Below are 18,555 nucleotides of genomic sequence, written 5' to 3'. Positions count from 1 at the left end.
AATACAAAATATTCTGATAATAATTGCAAATGATAAATTAAACAAACGAAAAAAAAAAAAAACAAAAGAAAAAGAAAGAAAGAAAGAAAAAAAAACGATTATAGAAGAAGATAATCAAAACAAAAAGTTAATAGCGTCAATACTTTCTCAATGCGTTTTTTAATTTCTTTCACAAGAAAATAAATTTTTTCTTTATTTCGACACTAATAAATCTCAAAATAATTTATCCCATTTACGGTAACATAAATATCTTTATGTCCATTAAGAAATGAAAAAGAAATTTGTTAATTCTTATCTTTTATATATATATATATATATATATATATATATATATATATATATATATATGTATATAGGAACTATATAAACTTCATCGGCACGCATGTATAATATTTGCTTTTGTTTGCGAGGGACACGGGTGCGGCGCATATTCGCAGTTATGGCTTTCTTTGCAAATGTCATCGGATATTTTCTCTTACCGAGGTTGAGAATAATATGGCTGGTGCCATTAGTTGGAATAACAATAACGATCCTGTCAACTTCTTTTTCCTTTTATGACATGTACAGTGAATACAAAAAATATTCAAACATTTAGCTGTTTGTTATGTTAAAAATTTTTATTTTCTCATTAAATTTTCTTTCTTTAAAAGTGACAGACCGATCATTATAACTTTTATATACAATACATCTTACGTTAGCTCTTAAACGTATATCAAAAAAGAAAATATATTGTGTGTATACATGTATATATATATATATATTTTTTTTTTATTTAATATAAAATAAAATATTAACGAGTATAAATAATTTTTCTTTTGTTTGTTTGTTTTTTTTCTTTTTTCTTTTTATACATTTTTTTTCTATTTCACATAAAACAAATTATTTATATAATTTTCATAAGGAGAATATAAATATATGGGATTATTAAAAAATTTAAACAAATATATAATGTTTAGGTCTGTTAGTTAATTAAAAAAAAAAAAAAAAAAAAAAAATTATTACGAGTAAATATAATACGAATACTTTTTATACTAAGTGTACGTAGTTACTTCATTTTTAAGGAGCTATCATTTTCTACGGACGAAAATATTGAAAATAATAATGTACCTACATACATATTATTCATGCTCGTAGATACATAATTAACGAGATAGCGAATTATGGTAATTGTTCGCGTGCGAAAAGCTGACTGTTACGAACGAAAGAAAATATTAATTTTTTTTTTCTTTTTTTTTTTGTTTTTTTTTTTTAAATTCGTATATATTTAAACGTTCACGTCAATACATTTTCCATCGTGGATAATAATAATTCGAAATTAGCCGATAATGGGACGTTAATAAAGAGATAAATAATGAGATAGCACCGAGAATATTCTCGTGGACTCGTTTATGTTGATAATTATCTAGATTATAATCGCATATAAATTGGAAAGATAATTATAGAACGGTTAGATGGAATAATTATGTTAAATAAAGAGAATAAATATGTCTATTGCAACCGATTGTAATATTGTCGTATAATTTGTTGCAAATGATCAATGAAGTTCTGAAATATAATGATTTGTGTTAATATCGAGAGGGTTGGGGGAGAAAGGAGGGGGGGGGGGATTATTTTTCTTCTTCTTCTTCTTCTTCTTCTTCTTCCATCTCGAAGTATTTGTTTCACGCCGGCAAATATCCAACCAAAAACCACGAAGTATTATCTACGAAGAAATTGAATTATATATTAATTTCTTACTTCAGTCATCCGGGTCTCCGTTAACTGATTTCACGATATAATTTCACTTCTCAGGATGAAAGTTCTCGTCGAGTTTCAACCGTTTATTTTAATAGAAACGTGCGAAATTCACCTACGCGACGATGAGACCTACACGATAAAATATTTCATTTCAAAAGAAAAACCTTAGATATTTATCGTACAAAGTATATATAAATTTACTCGAAACGAAAAGAAACACAAATGGTGAGAAACGAAACATTGCAAAAGTATTAATACAATGACGATTATTATTTTTATTTATGATATTTATTTTTACATTTCTTTTTTGAATCATTTATTACGTTAAACCTTTTTTTCTCTTTTCTCCTTTTTCCAAAAAAAAAAAAAAAAAAAGAAAAAAACACCAAGAAATCAGGAGAAACGAATGATCGGAAAAATATTGTCGCGTCAAAGGTATCATATCAATATGTATTATTATATATTTTGTTTTAATGTTTTTCTTTTACATTTCAATCTCGAATTATTTTTGTGTTAAATCTTTTTTTCTTTCTTTTCTTTTTTCTACAAGAAAAAAAGAAAAAAAAAAAATATATATATATATATATATATATATATATATATTCGAGTACTTACCTACGATAAATCTTTGTGGTTACGTATATTTCATTATATTTTAACTATAATTAACTACGAAAATTCGCATAATCTTTTTCTTAGGCGTTTCTCTTTATTGCGAGCGTTACAAGATTGCACCGTAGAAATCTTCGACGTTGATTCCTTTTCTTTCTCATCTACGTTTCTTTTCCTTTTTTTTTGTTTTTGTTCTTTTTTTTTTTTTTGTTTTTGTTTTATACGATTGAAGATAGCATTACCTTACAGCATTTAATCGTGCATTACGGTACGGAGGCATGCGTAACATTTTTTTCTCTTTTCCGAATACGACAAACACGTATACGACTAACTTGCATAATCGTGTAGAACGCGTTCTTAACGCGTCTAAAAGGAAAGTTACAGGTGTTTGCTGTGGTTTTAGGAAGAGAAAATTATCTTAGGCTAGTTACTAATCGTAGTAACGTAATCAAGGAATATATATATGCCAAAAAAAAAAAAAAGAAAGAAAAAAAAGATAGCAATAACAAACAATAATAATAAAATTATCAACTCAATTCTAATTGATTTCATTTACGATGAAATTTAATTATATTAATTAATGATGTTGCAGATAGCTTTAGTGATCGTTGCGATAGCAGTGGTGTCGATCGATCGATCGGCAGCCGAGGATGTCCCAGATTTATCCAGCAACTTGGACGTACCAGCGGCTGCAATGAAATTGGATAAAAATCTACGCCGAGCTCTTTTGAAGGCTTTAACGGATTTGGAAACAGAATCAGTGGAAGAAAGGAAGAACGAGGCTATTGCTCAAGCATACACGGCTAATCAATTTCAAGATGTTTCTTCGAAAAAAGAATTGAATAAAAAAATCGGTATCTCTCAAAAATCTAGCTTTTCGTTCGATGGATTTCCTGGTGACGAGGAAATACCTAGCGAGGACAAACTTCAAAATTCAAGTTTCGTTCAGACCGATAAATACGTAATAATGTCTAGTTCACCCTCGATGACCATCGAAAAAGCTACGAGAAACGATGCTAGAAGTTTTCACGCTCAGAATATAATTACGTCTGATAAAAATCGAGAAATTAACGTAGGACCTAAAATAGAGGAATTAAATGCAAAGAAATCAAACGTTGATTCTCATGTCTCTTACGTTAACAAAATAGATAGTATCGCTTTACAATCTGTGACTCCATTAACAGAAGGTCTTACCGGTGTTGCCAGCAACGGTATCGCAATAGCAAATGCATTACCTTTACCAAAACCAACGGTGTCTAGTCTCACGGAGTCTCCTAAGATAAACGATACTTTAACGAATGATAATAAAATAATAGAGAAGTCCGAAGAGGTGAAAATCTTCCAAGCACCGTTAGTAGCGGCATTTACCGTTCAACAGGACGAAAGTGGTGCACCTAAAAGCGTGGTACCTATCTTCAGACCAACTGGAGATGGTCAGGCATTGACTCTGCAAGAACAATTGGAATTTAAGCAAAAACTATTGGAAAAACAGTTGGAAGAATTGCAGCAACAGCAGATTCAACAAACTCAATTTCTTATCAGACAACGTCAACTTTACGAGCAACAGCTTAGGCAAAAACAGCAACAACAATTGTATCTTCATGAACAAGCGAGAATCAAACAGATCGAAGAGCAAACGAGATTAAAGCAACTGGAAGAACAGAGATTGAAACAATTAGAGGAACAACGATTGAAACAGTTCGAGGATCCAAGGATCTATCGGTTTCAACAACAATCTGTACCATCGCTCCAACAAAAGCATCGTTTCTTCGAACAGGCTACTAATCTCTTAAACATTCCAACGCCAATAGAATCCAACGTTCGTCTACAGCCCAGTGTCTCGTTAGAAGTGCCCACCGTTGTCGTTCCACCTCCCTTTCAAGTCAATTTCCAAGATCAATTGAGGTTTCAACAACATCGTCAACAACAACAACAACAGCAACAACAACAACAACAACAGCAGCAACAACAACAACAAAGATTACATCAGAGTTTTGGAGCTATAACAGATTTCCAACCACCCGTGGCAGCATCGACGAGATTTAACAGGCAAGAAGCTTTCAACTCTGTCGGTAATTTTGGCTTTAACGAGAAACCTTCAGCAACTAGAAACACTTTTACTTTTGGTATCCCACAAAGAGGTCCAGTTAATTTCGTTTATAATCCTTACGTTCAGTACAGACAAATGAGACCTCAGCAAACACCAGCGAAACAAATCCAACATCTTCTTTATCAATCAGGTATCGCTGGTGAAATAGGCAATGCTGAAGGCTCTGGTGGTCAAGAAGATTTAAACATCGTTTCTAAAGTTCTAGCATTAAATGTGGGTGCCATACCCAATAAGAACCTTCATTTTACCACAAGTAACCGTGCTAATGCCGGATTCGTCGCCAAAGTACCCGCAAATGCGTGAAAAAATGAAATAATAATGAAGGAAGATCCAGACGAGTCATGTAAATTACTACAAGACGATATTAAGTATGAAAACGTCGAACTCTCTATCATAATATATATTAACTTCATTTATTACTTTTTCTCTTCACTAAATATTCCTCCGTATATATATATATATATATATATATATATATATATATATATATATATATATATATATATTTCAATAACAATAATGATTTACTACAATGTAACTAACGCAAGAAACGATCTTCCGTCAGCTCAGGTTGTTCGTTACTTTTCACTCAAGAAATTTATTTCTATAACGAACATAATTATATTAATTAATTATGACTGTAAACATCGAAAGAGAAGTAATAACGAATTATCGAATATCGATGTGTTAGACATTTATATTTCATTCTATATTGCATATACAAATTTTGTACATACATAAGTTGTTCTTTACTATACACGTTTAATTCTTGTTCTATTTTGTTTTACTTATCTATTTTTTTTTTTTTTGTTTTTTTTTTATTTTCAATGAAGTAAAAAGAAAAAAAAAAGGAAAAGGAAATGAACGAAAAGATAAAAGTAAGAAAATTATTCGAATGAAACATTTATTTCATCGTATACATATCAAAGTATCGTTTAAATCGATAAACAAAGTGTACTCTCTCTCTCTCTCTCTCTCTCTCTCTCTCTCTCTCTCTCTCTCTCTTTCTCTCTCTCTCTCTCTCTCTTTCTCTCTCTCTCTCTCTCTCCCCCTCTCTCTTTCTCTCTCTCTCTTTCTCTCTCTCTCTCTAGGCTCGACTAAACTAGACAAATCTCATATATTTTAGTTCGAAGTAATAGACATCGATATATATATATATATATATATATTAAGAGAGAACACGTGCTCTTCTTCTTCTTCTTCTTATTTTTCTTTTTTAAAGATTAAAAGGTCCCACGAAGTCGTGGATCGTGTCGCGTTCGATATTGAAAATCGCTTCTTAAACTGTAAATAAACTTTCCCCGACGACGATATACGTCGCACAATACCGGCAAAGAAGAGAGTACGAGTACGAAAGAAGAGATACTTTTGCGCGCACGCGCATTTTCAACACCAAGAACGTGTACGAGTAGTGTGTGTGTGTGTGTGTGTGTGTGTGTGTGTGTGTGTGTGTATGTGCATGTCCTCAATTTCACAAACGTATGGCATAGATTCGTGATTTCTCTCCGGGAGCTAATCGGCGAATTCTCATTGAAGGATCATCCTCAGATTATATCTTTTCGAGGCATAATTTTTTTTTCTATTCGAATTTGAGATTTTTTTGGTTTTTTTTTTTTGTTTTATTTTTATCAACATTCTAATGAAGAAAGAAATATTTCACGTTTAATTATCGATTATTTTGTTCGTGGCCGACGTATAAAAATTGTTTGATTCTTCTTAAAACTCACGTACAATCGCATTAACTAATATCTTATAGATAATAATAGTAATGATATTAATGTAGTAATAATAATAAAAATTATAATAAACATTATAATAATAATAATAATAATAATAATAATAATAATAATAATAATAATAATAATAATAATAATAATAATAATAATAATAATAATAAAATAGATATAATCGACGATTATCATCGCTTATAATTTATCTGACGCCAATTTGTATGAGTTATTGTAAGAATGTTAATAAACTAATTCGTTTCACAAAATTATTTATGTATCTATAAATCGTTGTATTTAACATCGTGCTGCATATATATATATATATATATATATATATATATATAAAGTCAATAATAATTATTATAAAAATTGAATTGCGATCGAATGAATGAACGATCAATTTGAATGGCTTTCCCGCGATTTTTTGAAATTCTAATCGATAGTAGGCGCCATCTTTCGACCAAATCAAGAATAAACATTGTAACTAACAGATAAGATCGAAAGAATAAACATGAGCGAGGACAAAGTAGGTTCATTAGTGGAAGAAGCTTTAAAACGTAAAGAACGTTTGCAAGCACTTAAAAAAAAGAATGAAGAAGGCAAAGATGCAAAGGCAGATTCTCCCAGTAAATTACCAATGTAAGATAATAAATTGTTTTTTATTTTAATTTCGCGAACTACGTTACGGAACTTTCGTTCGTGAACTTAACCTCAATTATAACTTATGATCGTTCGATCTTGATTTTGTCCTCTCGTAGGCCAAAATTTCGTAGTTATAAGCCACAAGATGAAAGTCTCAAGGAGAAGGTTTTGGAAGATGCAAAACCGGGCGATGTTGAAACAGAAGTTCAAGATCAATTAAATGCTGCAAAAACTAAAGTTGTTATCGAAGAACTTGTAAGTATTTCGTTATAATACATCTCTTATTATTCCTTTATCGTTGATTGTTTTTTAACTAAAAAAAAATAAATAAATCGTATATAGTAACGTTATGGTATTATATAAAAAAAAATAATATATACTTTGAAATGATTACCTTCATTTGCATTTAACGTTACATAACCTTTACGTTACATTGTTTTGACAGGATATAAGTAATTTGGCTCCACGTAAGCCAGATTGGGACTTAAAAAGAGATGTTTCTAAGAAATTGGAAAAATTAGAAAGAAGAACTCAAAAGGCAATTGCTGAATTAATCAGAGAACGTCTTAAACAAGACCAACATAATTTAGCGACGATGGTAAATATGATGATGGTAAATACGATAGAAAAAGAGGAAAAAAATAAAACTTGGCAGTAATATATATTACTGTTATTTTCTTTTTTTTTTTTTTTTTTTTTTTTTCTTTTTAAGTAATTATTCCATGAATGAATACATGATAAATCATTAATGTGTTCGTTATACTAATAAAGTTTTTTCTTTTTTTTTTCTTTTTTTTTTCTTTTTTCTTTTATACAAAAGTGAATAACAGACCGTAAAATTTTTTAAATTATCCTTAGATTTATTATTAATGTTATATTATAGGATAGATTAAATATAAATATATATAGAAATACAAAATAATAAGATGTTCTAAGATGAACTTACTATATAAGAATTTATTACATAAATACTTACAGATTTACAGAATTATTGTAATATTTAAATCATGAGGATATGTAACAGTGTGGATATTTTTTTTTCTTTTTTTTTTTTTTTTATTTTTTTTATTTTATAAACTTAATTGTCACAAAATATGAATAAAAATGATGAAAATATGAAAGCATACATATCACGTGCACAATTCATTGAATAGATATTTAAATCATTTAAAAAAATAAAGATATATGTATGTATATATATATATATATATCGTCAGAGTTATTAAAACAAATATCAGGAATCATACGTGGCATTTTAACGATAACGATCTATTATCATCCGAATAAAATAATTTATATAATTTTGATTCTATAAAATAATCTTCTCGGTAAACTCTGAGGAAGTGCAATTATTATACGCTATGACTAGATATACACATTTTTTCATATTTAAATTGTTGCGAAAAGTGTTGAAACGACAAAGAGTATCAACATAGTTATATCGCTACGTATATAATGTCCACCGTTGGGCTTATTTTTTCCATTTTTATTGTTTATTGGTACGTCGTTGTTTGCATTAAATATATTATGATAAACCAGTCGATCTGATAAAGGTTGTACCGGTCGGAAATTATGTGTTAATTTGTTACCATCGGACGTACAGAGGTTACGAAAAGCAGCCAACTAAAATTTAAATCTCATCTTTATAAGAGTATATAATACTTTAAGATGAAGGACAGACAGAGAAAAACAAACAAACAAACAAAAAAAGAGAAAACCAATAACTATGAAAATAATTCAATATACCTGATTGTGAGATAATAACTGAGGATCTTTAAAATCTATCCATGTAACAACTTCTAAACAAGGTGGAGTAGTTAAAGAGCCATTGTACGTAAAATAATTTTGCATTGTTGAAATATTCGTTATTAATAAATGTTCCAATAATAATGGCTCCTTAAGTTCATGCTTACTATTAACTGCTTCTACCGTCGGTAATGCTTCAACTATAGGTTTGTATGTTGGATTCTCTTTATCGGCTACCTGTGTAAAATATTAAAACGTGTATGGTATTATGATGGGATATAACTTCATTAAAATGCAAAGCATTTTTACCTCATAGAAATATGCAAAGACGGTAAGTCCATCCGGATGTTTCATCGCCTCGGTCATCGACTTATAATCCTGTTTATAAAATACAGCATGGAGTTCCATAGCGAACGAATGATTATTGATGTGATCTTCAGACCCTTCAGTATCATTCTCACCCCAATGAAAATGAAGTTGTTCGAAAATGTAATTGTTATCACCAAGAGGTCCACCAGAAACGATAGCCGGTTCTAACTCGTTCGTCTTAATCATCACTGATTCAGTAAAATCAAATTATTTTATTACGCAAGTGAATCTTCTTTCATGTTTTATTGAGATTAAGAAAAAAACAAAAAAAAAAAAGAAAAAAGAAAAAATATTTCACAATTTCGAATGTACGATTTGAATCAACGTGAAACGTAACACAATCATTTTCGAAGAATTATCGTTTCTCACAGAAAAAAGTGAGATCTCTTTAACAAAATTAAAACTAACAATAACAGAGAATACAATATTAAATTATTATCTAGATTAATGTTTTCTTTTTGTAAAATATATCATATCCATGATAAACTTTTCCATTATTTCTTTAATAAGTATAGATATAAAATATAGATATAAAAAGGACGCTTGTTATATCTATATGTTTTAATTATCTATCTAATAGAGAACGTTAATCTTATCACAAAATTTTTTTTATATTATTATTATTGTTATTATTGTTATTATTATTATTATTATTGTTATTGTTATTATTATTATTATTATTATTATTATTATTATTATTATTAATAATATTCTATTTCCTCGATATCTGTTACTTAAACTTTTTCTTCTTTATTTCTTTTCTCATTCTTAAACTTCACTTCTTTAGTTTGTGTTAATTTTGTATTATATTTACTTGTTTTTTTTTTTTTTTTTTTTTTTTTTTTATGATATATCTTATATAATTTTTATGAAATATCTTATATAATTTTTATGAAATATCTTAAATAATTTTTTTGATGAAATGAAATATCTACATATGACCTATAACTTCAAATAGATTTAAGGAAAAAAAAAAAAGAAAGGAAAAAAGAGAAAAAAATATAAACAAAATCTCACCGGTATGTCCGTTGTTCGTTATGAAGGAGGTACGTGGTATATTTAATTTTTCAAAACGTAATGGTGTTAGGGAGACATTCTTTACATTGTGTTCCTCAATGTTAATGGGTGATTGATGTTTCCCAACGCAGGAATGATAATCGATGCCCCAATGCGACGTACCTAAAGAAAAAAAAGAAAAAAAAAAAAAAAATAAAAAACAAAAAAAAAGAAAGAAAGAAAGAAAGAAGAAAAGAACAAAACGAATTCCATATATTCAACGTCTTCTGATTATCCCAAGTATTCAATAATATCTTCAAAAGAAAAGAAAGTAAAAAAAATAAAAATGAAGAGAATATATGTGTGTGTGTGTGTATGTAGATACGTACCATGATTTCCATCGTAACTGAAGTCTTGAGATCCATCAGAGAATTCTGAAAGTGAAACGAATATTTTTTATTTAGAGAACGATGATTTGTTAGAAATGACGTAGTTACACAGAGATATAGCCTTTCGCCATATTACACATATAAGATAAAAAGAAAGTTAATATATTTCAGTAGAGAAAAAAAGAAAATTAAAAAATGATCGTGATCGAGAGCGACATTTTTCTTTTTTTTTTTAACTTGTATAAGGCCCAAGATTTACTTTAGAAAAAGAGTTATGTAAATAGAACAAAATATGAATCACTCTGGGTCATTGTATTCTCACGATCGGTGAAGCGTGCAAACGAGGCAAGTAGTTCGATGCTCACTTATCCATGATGAAAACTTATCATCATGAATAGGATGTGATCGATGATTTTAGCAATAATTTTTATCTATTCGTAAAGATAATAAAAAAATTATAATATAAATATATACGTGTACTTTTATATTAATATGTATCTATAATAATCGAATTATTGAAATTTAAATGTTTTCTATTTCTTTAACATCTCTATCTCTGTCTCGAACATTTGAATTTTATATAAATTATGATTTATTTTTATACATGTAATATTGTAACAATATTAAGAATAATAATGATATAGTAATCGATTAATTAAAATCAATTTTCTCAATTTTTATCTTTATCATTTTCTCAATCATTCGAATTTTATACAAACGACAAATAATTATTTATAAGAAAAATATCATAATAATAATAATAATAATAATAATGATAATGATAATGGGATAATAATGATGGAAATTTTTTGTTTTACGTAGGAAAGCCTTGAAAGAAAATTCTTGAAGATTAAGAAAACAATAAGAAGGTTACTTATTAACATATGTAATTAATACTACTAATAGTTTTTCTACGTCTAAAGATATCTTTCAAAGGCAAACGATATCGTTGTATTATAGGCTTTCGGGGTTTTTTTTTTTTTTTTTATACATGTGTTTAACACGTGCAAGGAAAGATTTGATTTATAAGACAAATGATTACAGACAGATTTAAAGATCCTACAAGAATAATTCTTAATAGATATAACAAGATGAAATGTAATTTTATTCATTGAAATCGTTCGAAGACGTTTTATGAAGAAAGATTTAAAAATGTTTAAAAGAAATTTTAATCACGTAATCGTCGTTTATGCGTTTACGTTACTTGCAATTTTAATTTTTAGATTATCAGAAATCCTTCGTTCATCTCAGATTTAGTATGCCAAGGATATACTTCGGATATCCTTTCATTATATAAAAAAAAAGGAAAACATGAAAAAAATAAAGGAAACACATAAGTGCATTATCGTTTTATAATGAATCAATGACCTTCGAACATAATTTAATACAATAAATGGTATTATAATATAGATCCGAAGAGGGATACGATCAAATATCATTAATAAAAGAATGAATCTTTAAACGAATCGATGTGGGAAGACCCTGATATATATACTCTCCCTTCTCCATAGTTTCACGTTCGTGACATTGTGATGCATCTGAAAAATGCACGAATGTCGCGGTCACGTATAGCATATTAACGCGTGAACACATTGTCGCAAATAAATTTTGTGTTTGCTTTTTTTTTTTTCTCTTTCTTTTTTTTTTTTTTTTTTTTTTTTTATCATAAAAATAAAGTTCACACGTATAATTCACGCATGAGACAATAAAATACGAAGTTCAATGTTTTGCGGTTGAATCGTACCATTTGTTTGAATCATTTTCTCGAGAACAGAAGAAATTTCTTCTTCGTAGAATTTCTGATATACGCATCATATACGCATGAGTGTGTATAAAAGAGAGAGAGAGAGAGAGAGAGATTGTATTTTGAAATATATATATATATATATATATATATATATATATATATATATATATATAATAATTACGTAACGGGAGAAGATCATACGTGAAGAAGTGCACGAATTGCAAAAACGATGTCATTCTTATATTCCACGTAATTTGAGTGATAATGAAGCTATAGATCGAACATCATGATCGTTAAGATCTCATTATACTAACAACATAACTTTCAACATCTACATATATGTACATATTTACCTACATGTACATATGTATTACACATACATATTGTATATACATATACATATATATATATATATATGTGTATATATGTATATATATTCTGAATACGTCGTAGAAAGTGCAACGAGTCACGTTCCTTTCTTTCGCTGCACCTTTCAACGATGGTTTTCGAATTCTCCTTGAAAGTTAATTTATACTAATTTTTATGGCAAAAAAGGTGTGGATTCGATTAGGTGTATGTACATATATACATATATATCTCTTTCTTTCTTTTCTTTTTCTTTTTTTTTTCTTTTTCTTTTTCTTTTTTCTTTCCGATATTATTTTTATCGAATTGATTATACTTTATCAACATGTGACTGGACATTTGCTCTTTCATTGAATAATCTGGTAAAAAAACGGTCTTTGATTAGCCAACGATTAAGATTATTTCTTTCTGCAATGACGCATTATAATACATGTTCGTAGAAACGTTTAATATCGTCAAAAAGGCTCCATCACATGTTTAATCCGATTAGAAATTAGATACAGGATGTACGATCTCCGATAACTTAATAATAATTTGCAAAAGGGAACACCCCTTTTATTTTCTATTGCAATTTCAATTGTAATTTCATAAAGAGAGAGAAAGAGAGAAAGAGAGAGAGAGAGAGAGAGAGCGAAACTATATTTTTAGTCCTTTTTTTTTTTATTTTATTTTTCTCTTTTTGATTTTTTTATTCATTTATATAATCTCGTATTATTGTAAATTTAATTCGTCTTACGTGCATATCTTCAAATTCAATTTCTTCGATTAGAGAGGAGTGATCGTAGAGAGAGAGAGAGAGAGAGAGAGAGAGAAAGAGAGAGAGAGAGAGAGAGAGAAAAGAAAAAGAAAGAAAAATAAAATTATACTTTCAATCGGCGAATTTCTTTTCCTTTTTTATTTCTTGTTCTCTTTTTTCTTTTTTTTTTTTTTGTTGTTTCTCCGGTTTTTCCCACTTTGATTTTTTTTTTTTTATTATTATTATTCATTTCCCTTATCACAGATTAAATGTGAATGAATATATCGCACGTACATTTACTTTGTCCTTCTTTTTTTCTTTTTGTTTTTTTATCAAATACAAGTTTTTCGTGTTATCATATTCGAGCAAATGACGTCACCGTTCTATTTTTCATGAAAATTTATCACAGTTTTTCCTGTTATATACCAAACCATCATAATCCCTTATTTATTCATAATTACTGTCATACGAATGAATCATACGTTTTAAAAAAAGTTTTCTTCGTCATATCATCGACACTACGAAAGACTTTGATCGTATTCGATTGTTCGTTTGATCGATATAAAAAAAAAAAGTTGAGTTTTTTCGCAAAGAGCCAGATACGATTTTTTAGTATCCTCGATTTACTCGTTGAATCGTCATCGGCATTCTAATTTTCATTCACACGTTTCTGTCCGACATATGGACGTATATTTTCGTATTATCTACAACGTTGAAATTAACGTTCCTTCGCGTATCATACAAATACACTCACGTATTAGAACGACCAACGGTTCTTGATAATTATTTCTTTGTATTAAGTAGTACCAAAAGGAAATATAAAATTAACTTTTCGAAAATTTACATTTTCATTTGTTAATAATTTTATAAGATAATCATAATGTATATATAACGTAACAAATGGTCCTTTGTAAAAATTATTTACTTTAAGTCATATTAAAGAGAACTACAATATCATATTTTGAAAGTACAATTTTATTATTATTAATTTTAAATAACAAATCTAATCTATAATATAATAATATAATATATATATATATATATATATATATATATATATATATATATATATATATATATATATATATATATATATTATCTGTAACGAACTGATTTTGATAATTATTTATCTCTATTAAGTTATATCAAAGGATAAAATTTTTATATAAAAATGATAAAATTTCCAATTGAATAATTAAATAAAATTTATTATGCGCTTTAATTGTTATTAATTTTAATGAACAGCTTTAATGCTATAATATAATAATCTAATATATGACATATAATATTCTAACAAAACTGATCTTGATAATCATATCTTTGTATTAATTCGTATCAATGAAAACTGATATATATATATATATATATATATATATATAAAGCCCCACTTGAATTTTTATTAATTTTAAAGATCAATTCCGATATGCGATGTAATCTAAATATATAACGTATAATATCACAACGGTTTTTTTTTTTTTTTTTTTTTTTTTTTTTTTTAATTCAATCATATCGAAGAAGATTAAAATTTAATACTTCAGATCCTCCACTTCTTAGTCTTTATTAATTTTAAAGGGCAACTTTAATGGACGTATGCCAAAAAAGGATGAAATGTGGTGTAATAAAATAAACGTCATTAGAGATCACGAAACATAAGATAGGTGATAAGGATGTGACGCAAGCTTCTAATAACAAATAAAAGCGTCGTGTGGCAATTAATCAGTACGTAGGCGTCGAACGATCAATTAAATAATTTATTCGTATCATTCGGAGGTACGAATAAAATTGTATTTATTCTTTTAAGGATCATCGATGTTAAATAAAAGTTTATCGGCCATTAAATATTCGTACGTAGTAATACGTTTGTAATATTAATTATTTACATGATTCATATGACATCATTAAAGGGTAATAAAGATTAATATTTTTTTTTTCTTTTTTTAATTTTGTTTATCCTCCATCGAGGAGAAGAAATAAAAGTCATTTTGTGCGAGAATCAAAACAAAAGGGAAGCTTCGTTGTTTGAATGACACGATTCTTAATAAGAATTAAGAGTTAAGGAGAATAAATTTAACGAAAATTTATCAAAAAAATTCGCACGATCACCGATTCTTATATACTTCGATCGAATACTTATTTATTATTATCCTATAATATATAAATATATATATATATATATTTCAAGCTGATATATTCGAAAGAAAAGAAAAACACTATTAATATATTATCCTTTCTTCTGCTCCCCATTCCACCCCCACCCCACTCCTACGTCCTCTGTTGATTTTTTATTATTAAATAGAAAAATCCTGATGAACGTATTCTCGATTCCTCTTTTCAATTTTCAATTTTTTTTTTTTCTTTCCTTTCCTTTTAATTTTTTTTTTTTCCCCCAATAAACGGAGAAATAAAAAAGAAATCGTATATGAATGAAAATAAGAAGATATCATCGAGGATTATTGTTAAACTAGTACTCACTGATTATAAGAAGAAATCCAAAAAATATTGTCCAAATATTGATCATCATGTTGCTTCACAAAAATATCTTTTTAATTGACACACCATCGAATTGATTTATTTTATTGATCACAGGATAATCTTCTTCTTTCTTTGACTACTTTCTCCTTGATACTTGAAGTGATCGACGACGAGGGATAACGAGAGATTAAGATAAAGAGAACGAGAAAATGTGAGAATAAGTCTAATATACTCTCGGCGATCGACTGAGCACTGGCCGGCTCGTCGACCATGTTAAATAAGAGTTCTACCACTTCTAGTACGAGTTGTGGCGCAACTGAAAGAAGTCGTTCGACGACAACGACGATGACGATGATGACGATGACTACGACGAAGACGACGACGAGGACAACGATGACGACTATGACGACGAGGACGTGGACGACGAGGTCGACGATGAGGACGACAATGATGAGAGCCGAGAACAAGGATGAAGAGAAGGAAGATATCAGATAATCAACTCGATGAAATCGTAACAGATAATTTTCAAACGACTCAAATAAGAAAGGAGGCCCTTGCTTCTTAATCTCGAGGTCATTCTCCTCCTCTTCCTCCTCCTTCTCCTTCTCCTCTTACATACGTGGATTGACAAACTCTTATTATCATTTTTACGAACGTTTACATAGCATTTCATCGTCTTCTTACGTCGATAATAACGTAGCCGAACTATTCATTCTTATTTACTAACTTGCTTCCGGCCCCGAAGGTTCGAAGGCAAATATTCCACAAGAGTTTAGAACTGGTTTTAGTCTTCCGTTCCTCTTTTTTTTTCTTTCTCTCTCTCTCTTTTTTTTCTTTTTCCTTTCTTTCTTTCTTTCTTTCTTTCTTTCTTTCTTTCTTTCTTTCTTTCTTTCGTTCTTTCTTTCTTTCTTTCTTCTTCTTCTTCTTCTTCTTTCAAGGACACCGACGATTTTATTCGTGAGATCGCAAGGAAAGAGAGAGAGAGAGAAAGAGAGAAAGAGAGAAAGAGAAAGGGAAAGAGCATTGCACTCTTCTTAGTGATAGAGAAAAGACTAAATTTAGTTTATTTTAATCGTATGTCTACGACAATATTTCTAAATAAATTGTTTGTAATATCGTCCAACGTGATTGATTTTTAATACATAAGAAAACAAGTATATATATATATATTGTAATTATAAATAGATATATATTTTGAAAAAAAAAAAAAAAGAAACAAAATGACAATAACAAAACGAGGTAAACGAGTTTTCCTCACTTCTTTTTCTACATTTTCCTTTTTTCTTTTCTATTTTTTTTTTTTTTTTTTTTTTTGAGGTGGATATGAGATCCTTTTTTATTTCGCATTTATGTGCATTGAATATTTAGATTTTTAGAACGTGATAGCGATTACAATGTTAATTAATTTACAAGAAATCACGTAAATCGTTACTAATATATACACGTTGAATGTACACGTGAGTATATACTATGGATAAAACTATGAGACTGTTGTGTATATATGTTCAAATGTCATTATTTACAATCCAACGTCCTTTAGGTTGAAATTTCTCTAATGTACATTATATTATAGCGATTGTACAAAAAAAAAAAAAAAAAAAAAACCATGAAGATTATTATCGAATAATATTTTGAGGATTTAATAAATTAAATCCAAAATTTATCTTCGTTTCGAGTGTACTTATATATAATTTCTTGTTAGAATAAAATCAATAACAAAGGTTATATACATTAATATATAGGAATATAAGATTCAATCGATCGTGGATTCATATTTCATAAAAGTAAATTATATCACATTTCATAGCTCTGCTAATTTATTGACGTCTTTAACTTCTTGTATCGTATTATAAGAATGCTTTCAACCGAATCATAATGTAAAGTCTATTTACAGAAAATGTCGAAATATCATGACTTTTTTTTTATACATTAATTTTATATATGTTACGAAACATTGTATTATGAATATTACAAGAAAACGTTGATATGTTTAGATAAGCTTAATACTCATTTAAAAAGTAATACGAAAAAAAAAAAAAAAAATACACTAAAAAATTTATTAATAATTTTAATAAGAATTTTCGTAATTATACGTGGAGAAAAAGATTATTGTATGTACGAGATTCTATGTCTTTGATCATGTCTATTTAATGTCTTTGATTATTCCCTTATCAAGTTAGATTGCCGTATTTAAAATGAATTTACCGCCTGATAAATATGTTGACGAAACAATATGGAATAATTTATAAGTACTGACCTCGTCTTTAGATAATATTATGTTACAATTTAATATGTAATTCAATTGCATTGTAAAAATTGTTCTCTTTAATTTTTCTTCTTCTTCTTCTTCTTTTTTTTTTCTTCTTTTTTTTTTTTTTTTTTTTCTTTTTCCTTTTTCTTTCTTACAAATTTGCTACAAAACATCGACAATAATGTGTAAATCGTTTATAACATTGTATTTGTGAAGGCGTGTGTGCGTGCGCGAAGATGATATAATCCCAGAAGAATTATCGAGCATCACGTTTTAAGTATATAAAGGAAGGAACTAATGAACAGTTATAACGTATAAAGGCTGTTGCACAACTGGAAAACTTTAGTCAATTATAAATGAAGATAATTTACACGGCTTAACAAAGACAGATATAATCCTATCGTATTCTGATTTTACGCTCGCAATTATATTCATTCATTTCCGACCAAATTCTATTTGAATAATTTTATTATCGATAACGAGTGTATAACAGAATAATATCTTGAAATAATGCGTCAGCTTATATGTTTCAATGCCTCTCACATCCAATGATATATTGACAATGATTTCTTCCGTGTATATCAGGATAATGATGAAATCTAATAAAAATGCATTTATTGCATTCGCATTTATCTTTCTTCTAATCTTTCTT

The 18,555-nt window shown here is 28.2% G+C and overlaps 3 protein-coding genes across 6 annotated transcripts in view; 2 read left to right on the top strand and 1 right to left on the bottom strand.

Annotated features, from left to right (window-relative positions):
• LOC124424877 (putative uncharacterized protein DDB_G0271606) overlaps positions 1-6,548 on the top strand; it is a 16,345-nt gene extending 9,797 nt beyond the window's left edge. For all 3 annotated transcript variants that reach the window (XM_046964454.1, XM_046964437.1, XM_046964446.1), the window contains exon 3: positions 2,942-6,548. In XM_046964454.1, coding sequence (XP_046820410.1) covers positions 2,942-4,762 — 1,821 coding nt within the window. In that variant the 3' untranslated portion in view covers positions 4,763-6,548. The remainder of the gene's footprint in view (positions 1-2,941) is intronic.
• Positions 6,549-6,669: 121 nt separating this feature from the next.
• On the top strand, positions 6,670-7,555 carry LOC124425015 (coiled-coil domain-containing protein 12). Its single transcript, XM_046964759.1, has 3 exons — positions 6,670-6,828; positions 6,948-7,086; positions 7,277-7,555. Exons 1-3 carry the CDS (start codon positions 6,701-6,703, stop codon positions 7,487-7,489), a joined length of 480 nt encoding a protein of 159 aa, XP_046820715.1. The 5' UTR covers positions 6,670-6,700; the 3' UTR covers positions 7,490-7,555.
• A 208-nt stretch (positions 7,556-7,763) lies between these two features.
• On the bottom strand, positions 7,764-15,995 carry LOC124424997 (carbonic anhydrase 7-like). Of its 2 annotated transcripts, XM_046964717.1 has the most exons (6): positions 15,653-15,981; positions 10,332-10,376; positions 9,964-10,125; positions 8,887-9,134; positions 8,578-8,814; positions 7,764-8,454 (listed from the first exon to the last, which is right to left on the bottom strand). In XM_046964717.1, the coding sequence occupies exons 1-6, from the start codon at positions 15,699-15,701 to the stop codon at positions 8,221-8,223; spliced, it is 975 nt and encodes a 324-aa protein (XP_046820673.1). In that variant the 5' UTR covers positions 15,702-15,981; the 3' UTR covers positions 7,764-8,220. The 2 variants fall into 2 exon arrangements, with proteins under 2 accessions (XP_046820673.1, XP_046820684.1); XM_046964728.1 differs by lacking the exon at positions 9,964-10,125 and having other exon boundaries at positions 15,653-15,995.
• Between the last annotated feature and the right edge of the window lie 2,560 nt (positions 15,996-18,555).

This window comes from Vespa crabro, chromosome 1, assembly GCF_910589235.1.
Source record: "Vespa crabro chromosome 1, iyVesCrab1.2, whole genome shotgun sequence".
NCBI lineage: Eukaryota > Metazoa > Arthropoda > Insecta > Hymenoptera > Vespidae > Vespa > Vespa crabro.
This window is presented reverse-complemented; position numbering and strand designations above follow the sequence as displayed.